Source organism: Austrofundulus limnaeus, unplaced genomic scaffold, assembly GCF_001266775.1.
Source record: "Austrofundulus limnaeus strain Quisiro unplaced genomic scaffold, Austrofundulus_limnaeus-1.0 Scaffold900, whole genome shotgun sequence".
NCBI classification, from domain to species: Eukaryota; Metazoa; Chordata; class Actinopteri; order Cyprinodontiformes; family Rivulidae; genus Austrofundulus; species Austrofundulus limnaeus.
The window spans coordinates 90,304-103,537 of NW_013953302.1; the positions used below are offsets into that span (position 1 = coordinate 90,304).

General features: G+C 38.6%; 1 protein-coding gene across 1 annotated transcript in view; it reads right to left on the minus strand.

Annotated features, from left to right (window-relative positions):
* The window catches only part of LOC106533183 (nectin-1), a 39,042-nt gene that overhangs the window by 18,661 nt on the left and 7,147 nt on the right, over window positions 1-13,234 (minus strand). The window contains exons 3-5 of the mRNA XM_014029423.1: window positions 11,191-11,535; window positions 10,811-11,113; window positions 3,212-3,305 (exon numbers count right to left, since the gene is read on the minus strand). Of these exons, the coding sequence (XP_013884877.1) occupies window positions 3,212-3,305; window positions 10,811-11,113; window positions 11,191-11,535 (742 nt within the window). The remainder of the gene's footprint in view (window positions 1-3,211; window positions 3,306-10,810; window positions 11,114-11,190; window positions 11,536-13,234) is intronic.

Here is a 13,234-nt window from a genome sequence, read left to right on the forward strand (position 1 = left end):
TTTGTCTTTGTGACGGGATTCATAGTGTCGCCGCAGATTGTATTCTTTGAATACCGCCACCGCCTCTTGACAGATGAACAAAAAAATAATCGTTTGTCCACTGCAGCTTAAACACCCTGCATTCTGCATCAATTTTTCTCTTACCTAATCTTTTCACCATTATTCCACTCTCTCTTTGAGAGGGGCGGGTTTAGGATTTTTTTTCTAGGGGTTGCCAGATAGGGGCACAGACCGCAGAAGGGTGGAACAGAATGTCACGTTAGATGCGTTTATGTATGAAATAGTTACTAACTAATAATAGTTAATAATGAAAATAGGTCATAACTAAGGAACATTTTATTGCAAAAGTCCAACGTTATAAGGACCACTGGCTCAGACTGAAAATCTCACTTTTAGTAATTGGATTTTGGACATCTTGTCAAAGACAAACAACACAATGATTGAAAGGCAGATCACACGAGTCCCACAAGTGTGTGTGTGACATTTACTCCAATGACAAATGACCTCACTGACTCGTTCAGCACCAACCAGGTCCCACCTTGCCTGCAAGCAATTAAACCAACTGCCACCTGGAAGGTGACACCGCACATTTGTATAAAACACAAAAGCTTCACCCCCTCCAGTGATCTTTCTATTTTGGACGTTATTTTATCTCCTTTATTCTACGATGTTCTATGCTAAACAAATGAGTTGCAAACTACAACAAAGCTTAACCAGAATTTATTGTTTTMTAAAACACATCCCAAACCACAAAGGCTGACATGTTTAAACATAATATGGAAAAACAGAAAAGGCTGGGTATTTTTGGTTTGTTTCAAGTCAAAAGTTAAATGTTTAGTTTGGCAACAGGGACAATAAATCTTCAAAAAAGGACAACAGTACAAGGAAATTCTGACAAGACTGGGAAAACGTTAATGATGACTTCATAAGGCTCTAGGCCCTAGAGCCTTATGCAGAAGTTTTTGGTGGATCCCTGTTGACAGAAGGTATGAAACATTTGAAAAAATTATGACAGGAGCCTCTTTTGCACGTCTACTTCTTTGTGCCAAACATCATCATTTTTCTGGATCTGTTTTGATTTACCCTGATACTGTCTCTATCAAACATTCAAGAAAAAAGGTGTGGTAAACATGATATGAAAACCTAAAATATTAAAAGCATTATGTCACATTCTGTGTGCTTTGGTTGTTTTTGTGTCTTCTGTTTTTAATTTYATTTCTGTTTCTTTGGTTTGTGGTTTTGTCCCATGTGTTCCTGCCATGCCCACCACACCTATTGCTCATTCTCATTAGTCTCAGCTGCAGCCACCTCCCTCATTAGCCTCAGCATTTATTATTCTGTCAGTCTCACCACTTCCTGATTACAGATTTCATACCATTGTGATGAGCTTCTCCATATGCTTGTCTTGTTATTCTCCCAGTGTTCTTTGTAATTACTTCCATAGTTCTTGTAGGTTTGCGGACAGTTCTTTTTTATTATTTACAATCCTCCTGCCACCATGACATATTAAAAAAACAAAAAAAAAACAAAACAAAAGAAAAGTACTGTAGACTGACTGGTCCTAAGAGAACACTGGCAAAAGCCAAAGAGGAGAGTTCACTGTTCCAGAGTGTATGAAATAAAATAAAATAAAATAAAATATCCTTACAATTTTATTAGTTTCTGTACAAGGATGTTCTTGTATATCAGGAAACAGAATACTTTAAAGGGGCAATATTATGTAAAATCAGCTTTTTTGAGCTTTATATTATTATTATAATGTTATCCTCTCATTAAAAACATGCCGAGTCTTACTTTGACTCATTCATGCATGTTTGAGAAATCCTGTAGTGTCCTGAGGCAGCCAGGCAGGGGAGCAAAAACRACTGGTTGGGCCTAGAACCGCCTTTTGGGATCAGCTCCTCCTCTGGGCTGWGTYTCCAGGTCGAGATGCCTCATCACAGAGCACACCGCCCCCAACCCCCRSCCCGCCYCRYGACTCCTGCAGGCTATCGGCAGGAACAACTAGCARACACCCGGTGAAACCGCGTCTGCCTTTGAGGAAATTGATTTTCAGATGCCAAGGAGAATACCYTCTTTTTAAGCTTCACAAGGATGACACGGTTCTTAAAAATGGTTGGACACTCAGAAGGACACAAACACAGTTGTCATCTGCCCAGGTAAGCTGAAAAACAACTCAGTGTTTTGTTCATATGTTGTTTGGTCTATGTGTTAAGATTTTTAACATAATAAAACTGCAATAAAACTGATTCTGATTATTACAATCAGTGTATGTGTGTGAGCGACTGAAACAATCTTGCCAGCTGAAACATCGTCTCTGTAATTGCTCCGGTTCGTTAGAAAACGTACTTTCCGGTCCGACAATAAGGTTAATATGTATCCTGAGATGCAATTTTCCAAAACCACTATTGTATAATGTTGCTTCCTTTTTTTGTATCATTACAACATACGCCATATGCCACAACGCTCCAGGTCATAAACATCAGAGCCTATCTCTGTAGAGACTAGCTTTGATGATGACGTAAAATAAATGGGCGTAACGGAATATGGAGGAGGTTCTTAAAGAGACAGAGGCTAATTTCAAGGCATTTAGAAACAGATATGATGAGAAGTCAAGTTTATTTTCTATTTAAACAAACAACACAGCATTTTAATAACAACTGAAGGTTGACATTTATAATGGTACAGAATTTAAATATATGCCTGAGAAACATAATATTGCCCCTTTAAAGCACAAAGCATAAATGCAAATTGAAGGGGTAAATATATATATATTTGGAGCAACCGTTTATACCAGTTACTCTGTTCTTTGGTCCTCTTAGCAGTGCATTAARTAACAAAAACATCTGCTCACCGTTAAGTGCTTCAAAATATTATACAACAGGCAGATGGAAGACAACTTAAGAAAAAAGTTACTTTCAGAAAAAAAGTGGTTCTTTGTTGTGTTATCAGACAGAGCAATAGGGAAGGGAAGCTTTATCTAAGTAAACATTGTGTCAGCTGTGAGTTGCAGAGCAAATAGCTAATGGTTTTCTCTTCATCTGGTAAGCTGACCTCAAAAACAAGACTGCCTAAATTATTACCCTGAGCTTCAGCTGATGGAGCAGCTTTGTTGGTACTCTRGTTACCTTACTGACAAAGTTCAGTACAAATCTCTATTTCAGAGTAAATGCAAATAATATTTGAATTGTCTGTTATTCAGTCACTGTACCTGGTCCAAGTAAAGGTAGCTCTCGGGTTAGCTTCAGTCATGCAGATAAAAGAGTCCTCGTCTTTTTTCTCCAACTTCACTTCCTCAGGGGGGTCTTAAAACAAGAACAAGAGATTATTTTAGTTATYAACATCTTTACAGGTTTTATTTATTTCCTTAATTTTGATTATGACTACCAGAATCTTAGATTTAAAAAACTAATTTAAAACCCATTTCATTAGAAAATGATTTATAGGCTTTCCAGAGATTTTTATTTTTTAAGTGGGCTTCTGTGGAAAGGTTGCTCACAAATACAGCCAGAATTAAACACTGTTTACAAACAGAGCTGTCTACAACAGGTCAGATACATTTYCCATTACCTCAACTGAAGCTGAGAGCAAAAACAGTAGTGTTGGAAATGTAATGAGCTATTTATATTAGCAAGGTCTCTTAGCAAATTAGGTGTCAGAGCGCCATGACCCCAAGTAGTACCAGGAAGGGCATCCGGTCTAAAGCAATTTGTTGACATTCCTTTGCTCCACAACTTTATCAAGACAAGATATAGTTGTGGAGCCCCTCCGTTGTTTGTTATTGTCAAACAACGGAGGGGGGAARGATACAGCTGCAAAGTTAAAACATTCCTTCTCTGCTGCAATCAAAYCTTGCTAATGACACTACTGTTTAAATACATAAAGCATGTCCGTTTCAAACTTAAAGACGTTCCAAAACAAAAATTCAGCTAAAATTTCAGCTTCAATTACTGTGACTGTTTTAACTGTTCATATTTATTCAAACTTAATAAGCAAGAACAAAATTACCGTTAAATTGTATTTATCAGGCTAATGAGCTCCAGGTTAATTTTGCACAGCTGTATCCTTTCTCATAGACAAGATTAAATAAAAATATTTTGTTTTATAAATATTTGGAGCAACAAAACCTTATAGATCCTGTTTGAAACTTTGACATGCAAGGATGTGAGTGATATGTATTCCTTAAAAAAAGGCTAGTTTCATTTATTTTATTTTGTCTTGTCTGGTTCAACTAYAAGCCACTTTGGCCAACCTCTGTTGTTAATTAGGAACTATATAATTGCAAAATACTTATTTTAGAATACTTCACCATTTATAGTGATTGCTAGACACAACGTTAAGAGAATTTTCAGTTGCCAACATTGGCAGATCTCTGCTACAATGAAATAAAGTTACATCTCCAACAGACACAAGGTAAGAGATATAAACTGACAAAGTCCCAGATTATGTTTCCTACCTTACAAAAAAGTCAACCCACAGGAATTTGTGAGAAACCCAGCTCAAACTGCTTTGAAGTTTCTACTTCACAGTATATTGAATTTTGTCTTAGACAATGAAAGGAAGAAAACAATGAGAGCTGCAGGCTGACATGGGAATTTAATTGTAGATAAGAAAATATCCAAAGCCTTTAGGGACAATCCAGACTAAAATGAGCACAGGATGTATTAGAAAAGCTGTGGGTGGAACCTCTAGTTCAGTCAGGCAATTTTTACATCTCCATATCATGTTATCTTATCTATTGTCAGGTCATGGAAGCAAGAGGTCAGACTCTACTCAGCACTCCCCCAGATGACAGAGCTCGTCACCCTATCTCTAAAGCTGAGCCTGAAGGAAGCTCATTTCGGTCGCTTGTATCCGGGATCTCGTTCTTTCAGTCACGATCCACGCCTCATGCCCATAAAAGAGGGTTGGAATATAGACAGACCAGTAAATCAAGAGCTTTGCCTTTTGACTCACCTGTTTCTTCACCACAACTGACCAAAGCAACGCCCTCATTACTGAGGATGAGACCMCAATCCACCAATCCATCTCCCACTCCATTTCATTCGTGAGCAAATCACCCAAATACTTAAACTTTTTCAGTTGCGGCAAAGACTCACCCACGGTGTGTAGAGGGCATTTCACCCTTTTCCAGTCAAGAACCATGGCCTCAGACTTAGAGGAACTGACTCAAATCCAACCTGTACTGAGAACAAGATTGACTTTGTTCCACGAATGCAGACACAGCTCCTGCATTTGTTATACAGGGACTGGATCGTTCTTAATAGCAACCAAAACACTCCATACTTCTGCAGCACAGACCAGGGTGCCTCAAGGGACACGGTCACAAACCACCTCCAAGTCCACAAAACACATGTCTACTGGAGAGACAAACTCCCATGACCCCCTTAGCAACTCTGCAAAGGTAAAGATCAGGGGTAGCATTTATAAAGCTTGCTTACACACAAAATGGGGTCAGAAACTTGCATACGCTACTTTTCAGACAAAGGTTCTGATTTATAAAACTGGCTGTCGGTTGGACTATCTGCCGCAGATAACAGCACAGGCTACAAAGCAGGAGGAAACATGGAGCAAAGTGGCAAACTTAGCTGAAAAACAGGGCAATGGTTGGGTTATTTAATTTTATTTATAGATTTAATTTCCTACATGCTCTTTTTGAAAAAATGTGAGATTGCTCTAAATGTCTTTATGCCTGCAAAATGAGGGAAAACCTGTGTAAATTACAGACGATCTGTTCATGTGAGCCATTGTCAGCACCTGTCCTCCTCCAGATGTACAACAGAGCACATGCCTAAGTTGGCCAATCRCTTTTGTTGACATTGAGCAGCTGACTCATTTAAATGCACCTAACATTCATGAGGTACTTTGCATTGACTGTTTATGGTTGAGTGTGGGTGTGCGCCATTTTTGCCTTTTGGCAGTACGTTCACTTTTAGTATGAATTCCATGCAATCCTTTATAAATGAGGCCCCTGGTCCTTGGTTCCATGAGCTGGATGGAAGCCACACTACTCCTCTTGAATCCAAAGTTTGACGATCGATCGGAGAACGCACTCTTTGGAGCCCTATTTTTAAAACCAGACCCCAGTCTGTCACTCTACAGAAGTTGTCCAAATCCTTCAAGCAATGTTGGACATACCAGCCAAAACAACCCCACAACATCTAGAACCTTAAGCATTTAGAGGTGAATCTCGTCCACCCGGCAATGAGAAGCTTTTTGACTACCTTGGTGACCTCTGCCATAGTAATGACTTGTCTTCCCCCRAGTCTTCAGACTCAGCCTCCTCAATGGTGGACACGGAAGGTGGATTGAGGAGATCCTCAAAGTGTTCCTTCCACCACTCAACAATATCCTCAGTCCAGGTCAGCAGTTCCCCACCCAAACCAAGTCTGAGTTGCCAAACAGTCTGAAAGAATCTCTTTGAGACCAACCAAAAGTATTTCTCCATGGGCTTCCCGAATTTCTCCTAAGCCTGAGTTTTTGCWTCTGTAACCACCAAAGCTGCTTTAGGAGTCYTCCAGGAAACCYCAAGTCCRGAAGGCCTCCTTYTTCAGCCTGACRGCCTCCATCACTGCTGGTGTCCATCAGCGAGTCCTTTGATTGCCACCGTGACAGGCACTGATGACCTTCAGGCCACAGCTAGAGGCCACATCTACAATGCAGGCCCTGAACATGGCCCATTTAGACTCCATATCCTAGACGTCACCCTGGCATGTGAAAACTCTCTCAGAGGTGAGAGTTAAAGGCTTTGTTAAAGACAGTTGTCTGAAGGTGAGAATAACAGCTGTGAAGCAGAAAGGGTTTCTTTCAGAACATCACTGCACCTCCCAGCTTCAAAAACCTGTAATTTTGTGTTTGTGAACAATAAAAAAAGAAAAGAAAAATAGAAAATCTATGCTTGTTCCATCTTTAACAAAATACAACAACAACCTTAAGCTGCTGAATTTAGCTCTCAACTTCCTTCTGTTCGTCTTCCTGGACAAGCAAATAATTCAGGTTTGGTGATGTGGGAAGCCACAGAGCACAAAGAGCTCATTGTCAAAATCAGTGAGACAGTGTTGGTTTTATGACATATAGATAGAGGGTGACTTAACAGACAATGAATGATTGTGAGAATATGTTGTACACACTGATCCTGCATTCCTCCCYCTGTAATCTGCCAGCCATTCTTCAACAACCAAGTTCTGAAAGGGCTTTAAAAAGCTAAAAAAAGGAATGCTGTAAAAACATGCATATGACAAAAAAGGAGAAAAAACACAGCTAAAATACTGTTTTTTCTGATTGATCTGTAACAAGGTAAGAGAACAGTGCTAAAAACAGTACTGATTTGACTGTGGTAAAATCAAGTGCAAGTGCAAATGGTATGTCTTCGTACATCATCGCTCCCAGCTGCTGGTCGATATTGATCAGATGCTGCTGCTGACTGATCCATGACGGGATGTAAATGTAACGTGTTCTATAGGTAAAATTAATCACTGCAAAAAAAATAACTGTTTGTTTTTGTCACTTTTACATGGATTTCATCAGTTCTGTTACATTACAGAAGGAAGCTTCACTGACGTGAAACATAAATCTGTGGATCTGTGTTTGATTACTCTGGCTGGTTTTCTCAAGGACCCAGATGTGGCACAAAAATCTGAATTTTAGAACTGAAATTGAATTCTATAACTGAAAGTGAAAGTAGTTAAACTGTATTTTTAATAGACCAAAATACAGTTTCAAAGCAAATTAATTCAAATTCAAAACTTTAAATTCAGTTTCAATTTAGTAAAATTCTTTTTCAAACCAATGCATTCAATTTCAATGTTTGCACATTCAGTTTCAATCTGAATAATTCAATTCAGTTCCTGCTGGCACAGGATTTATCCCATAGAATGGGCCGCGACTCCTATCATGCCAAGTTTTAGCTCATCATTTGTAACTTTATCTGGATTGTTGCAATTCTTCATTTGATACACTCAAATGGCAGCAGTGACCATGACACAATCACAAATACAAACACATGTGCAGAAGCCAAAGAAAAGAGCTCAACTGAAAAACTATCTGATTTGGAAAAAAAATTGTGGTGGCTCTATAATTTGTAAGAAAAACAAAAGGAAATTAAAAAATAATAATAATAATAATAATAATAAAATAAACCCAGATGCTCCAGAGAAGGACCTGTTGGTTAAAACATCACTGAGGCAAAACACAAAAGAATAAATTCTATTGGAAATAAGGAAATCATTTGCCTAACAGCAGGTTCAGTTTGTTAATTTAGAAACATTCTTTTAAGAATGAATAGACTTTTAGATGGTTAATCATCTTGATGGGGCAGATCTCTTGTGCAGATAATAAAAGACGTACTATTAAAAACCATAAATAAAAATAGCAATGCAAACAAAATCCATCCATCCATCATCTATACCCACTTCTTCCTTTCAGGGTCACAGGAGTCACTGGTGCCCATATCCAGCAGTCATAGTGTGAAGGGCAGGGTACAACCTAGACAGGTCGCAAGTCCATCACAGGAAACAACATGTCTAATATTTGTTAAATGTTCATGTTCAATTATTTTATTTTTCCCTCCCGTTTCCTAATTGTAATCTGTTTTAAGTTGCAGCCTTTTAAATGCATTTAACTACCTTTTTAGTCACTGTTTGCCTTTTCCATGCTCCCACCCTTTTCTTTTTACACAAAGAATCATGGATGCTCAAACAAAATTTCCAGCAACATAGACGAATATATAGTCTGGTGACTTTTTGCAGTTACTTTTTTGTGGCTGTCTTTTATTTAAGCACCAGCTGGTAGTAACATTGAAGCAGTAATGTGGAAGTAGTGCTAAACCTCTGAGGTTTCTGATCACACCCCAAAATATGGTAAAATGAGTCCTCTTGAGGCTGCTGCTGCTTTTCTGCAGACTTATCACTGCAAAAAGTACAACTGATTATCTGCCGTTTCTTGCTCTGTTTTTCATTTGGCTCTAAAGAACCTCGTCAAGGAGTACAACTGACTCAGTGGGATTGTTTTATCGCCAGCTGACCACTGAATAAACTGACACTGATGAAAACAGTGGAGGTAAGATCAATAAAACTATATTTCCAGGGCTAAAACTCTGCAAGCAAACAAGAGAAGACATGTGCAAACATTTCTTCCACCAGATACTCTAAGCTGTGACATAATCAAACMTGCAGGCATGTTTTTTCACAAGATTTTTCTGTCCATAAAAGTATTTTTCCTCATAAAAATGGAATCATTTTTGTGCTTTCACTCACAAAAAAATGCATGAAATCCAAACTACGTAGAAGCTAAGCCAGGCCGATATTCTGTGCTTTATGAAAACACACCAAAAACAGTAAAGACAACATGGACCTGACGCTTCAAGGAACAGACATRTATTAAATTATCACCATTAAAAAAGGTAGCCAGCAGCTGAARGTGGAGTCATGACAGATGCAGCTTTAACTTACAAGTTATTTCATCCTTAAAAAAATAAAAAGAGAAAGTAGGCAGGACTGATAAAATGTTGTGTATCCACAAAAACATGGTCCTGTGGATTCATCATCTGCCCATGCAAACATTTGTGTCATGTTTTTACAACRGAACCCACACAGGTCATGATGTCACTGCAGCAGTAAAATGAAAGAATTCCATCAACTTTAAAACATTATCACTAAAAGGAAGGAAATCATCTTTGTCTGGTGCTAAACTTCTGATAAGATTAGAGCATAGAACCCTGTTTAAAAAATGGTCACATTACAAATGAAGAGCAGGCGCTCACATAAACTCAATGATATCACCCAGGATACAGACTGAGTCTYCCAAAACATTCTGGAAACAAAGCAGCCTAAAGGCCATCAGCTTTATAAACTAGTACTGTACTAGCTGTACAGTATAAATGTTTAACTTCTTCTAAAAGTTTAAAAGTTGTTTTAGCCTAGTTTTCAAAATACACCAGAGACCACAGCRTGCTCAAACATGGCTGCAGGTATTTAAAACTAAACTTTGGCTTTAAAAAATTGGTTGTTTAGTTTTTTTCTGTTCTAATTTTTTCTGTTTTAATTTTGTTATAGCTCTTTAAACTTCCCAATTTACCATTCCAGACTTAGATTTGTTTGCATTTAAAGTCTAAATGTCTGAATGAGGAGCAGCCACTCATTCCGGACATTCTTTGTTTCACTGTGCCTTTCTGTGTGGAGGGGAAAAAAAATCATGTGGTTTTTTAAAGTACACATTGATTCTGAGCCTGGCCTCTCTTGCTAAGTCACATGCTAAACACATGTGGACTGTGTCACTCTTGTTCTCCTGACTTTTAACCAGATCACTTCTGAACTTTATTACTAGTCATGAGTTGTTTTTCATGTTTACAGATGAAGTTCCAGATTGGTCAAAATATATGCTTCATTTCGTAACATTTTAGAAAAATAGTTTTGATTATCACCACTTTCTTTGAGACAATTGGGAGGTGTGCCGCAGATACAGATATTTTTTTCTTTAAAGTATTCCACTGGAATCCAGTAACAATTTAGGGTCTGGATAAGAATTCATTTAGGTCAAGGTCAGACTGATGTCTGCCCTTTTGGTGACCTGACCTCTACAACATGCAACTACTGTTGCCATAAGTTAAACACAGTTTATGATAATAAATAATTTTAATCAAATCTGTAATTTGATGAGGACATCTGCAGCATTCAACAGGTGAAAATAAAGGTTTCTGATAGCAAGTTTGAAAAGTAACTCATATTTAGCAAGTATAGCTTATCTGGTTATTCCTGATTAATCTTTTTTGTGCACAAGTAATTAAGATGCAAGGAAGCATTTGTTTACTTACAGTAGACCTGTATTTCGAAAGACCAAGTCTTTTGTTCAACCAGAGCTTCGTGGCTGACAACACACCGGACAGAACTGCCATGAATTTCTTTGGTAGGTCTTCCATATAATGTGGTCGTTCTGGTGAATGTTCCATTGGTATTTTGAGTCAAGCTACTGTTCTTGGTCACAGTCTGTTTCAGGGTACTGGTGTCCCACTCCACACTGGGAGCTGGCTTGGCGTCAGCAGCTGTGCAGGTTGCAAGAAGAACGTCTTTGTCTCCCAGAGTGGGCTTGTCATCCCTCACGATTATCGACGGTGAAACTAGGGGATGTCAAAAGGAGGTTAATATGGCTAATTTTCACTCACACTTAAACACAACATCCAGAATTTCACCATACCAAGTACGCTTAGAGGTATATCTGTCTTGAAAGTCCCAGTTGGGAACACAGAGAAGATGCAGGTGTAGGTCCCCTCATCGTCCAGATTTACATTCGATAACTGGAGACTGCCGTTTTTTTGGTGAAAATCCCCAATAAATTTAAATCTTTTATCATCCCCATTGACAAACTGAACTTTATCAGATTTGATGGTCAAGAAATTGTCCGTCTGTGGCTTTCCTTTCGTTTTTCTCTTCCATGAAATCTGTTCGAGAGACTCGTCGTCCTTCAGTTGTTGCGTCAGTTTGCAGGGTAAGATGGTGGTACCTCCAAACAAAGCGGCTGAGCTCCCACCTGTCACCTGAGCTGTAAAGGAAAAAAAAAAAATCAGGTTATTGTGACTTATCTGCAGCACAACACACTCAACAATATAAAATTGTGTTTTAAGCACTTCAAAAGACCTTGTTTTTGTAGCAAATATGTCAGAACAAAAAGAAAAAAAAAACACTTAAAAACTGTTTTCAAAAATAAGTTGCAGGGTCAGAGAGTTTATCCCATTTAACTCATTGGATTTGAGTTGGTGTGAGCTTATTTTCTTAAAACAGCTTGGGTGGCTTGTACTCTCAGCTATYAGCAGCCTGGTGTACTGTGTCTGATATAAAAACGGGAGGAAACCAAATAAGTGAGGGGGCAAAAAGGACAGAAAAAAAATCACTAGAAAAGATAAATGCAAGAGCCCGGCCCCTCAGTTGATCATCTACTGTACAACAACATAACTGCTTGGTAAAAACCCTGATGGTGCTAAAATTCTATTTTTTATGTCAAACTGTCTTATTTTTAATAGTTGTGTTTAAATACTTAACTAAAGGAACTGCTCAGATAATCACTTACAGCAGACTTCCTCTTTCCTTCTGTCCATTTTATCWTTGACAAAACCTTTCCATCACACTTTAAGTTTGGCTGAACTGTCTGAYCCCCTTTTCTACAGTCAGCAGCTGCAGAGCATCAAAGTCATCGAGGTCTAAATGCACTCAGCCTGCAGGCCTCAGGAAACTGATAAAGGCAAAGATGGAGACCTTTAATCTAAATGTTTTCTTCCTGTTTTAGCAAAAACCTAATGTGAAATTTTGCTAAAAAAATAAAACAGCACGCTCATTTCTTCTGAAGGAGCAAAAAGACTTTTTCAACCTGTTATGGAAATATTTATTTAACAAAGACAGAAATACGTAGCCTGGCCCTTGCCTTCCTACGCAGCTCCGCTCAATTCTAGTTTCCCTTCTCTGCTCCGTCTGGGACTTCTCCCATTAACAAGGATTTCACTGGCAGATTTTTAGCCGGGCCAATCAGAGAACAGAACGTCAATTTTCTGCGCAGCGTCTGCTTGTAGTTTATTTTACCTGGGCCAATCAGAGAACAGAAGGAGGAGCTTTGAACGAAGTTTACTTTCTGCAGTGTCTGCTAGTTAGTTTAGCATACGGCAGTGGAAGAAGTGAATGAAGCCAGTCCGTGTTGATAAGGCTTCCAAATTAAAATAAATTTGTCTGACAAAGCAGCAGCTCTCATTTACAGTCGTCTCGTTTGGCTCTGTATATTTCTCCTCTCAGTAGGGTTGTTTACAGCACACGCGATTTCCAGTTAGCTTCTTAGCTTAGCCTCCGTCACAGCGACATGCGTCGCAGCCAACTAATCCAATCATTTTAAACTTCAGCAGAGGCCACGCCTCCTGCAAGAAATCTATTCTCTATGCATCAAGTCCAGACCCTTGTACGAAGCAAAGTGAGGGACAGGGTTTGGTTTAAGCCAGGCTAAGAAACGCATGGTCCAAGAATGAAGTCACTCCGTGGAATGATCATCTGAGTTTTATTGCAACAACAGGATCATATGTATGTATATATATATATATTGTTTAACAAAACACTATTATATCATCTTAGCAAGATTTCATGCTGTGTCAAGGGAAAACACAAAGATAAACACAAGTGATATCTAAGAATGATTGTTGTTAGCGGATTTTGTTCTGACTTTAATCATTCTATCTGCTGATAAACAGCATGTCATGAAAACC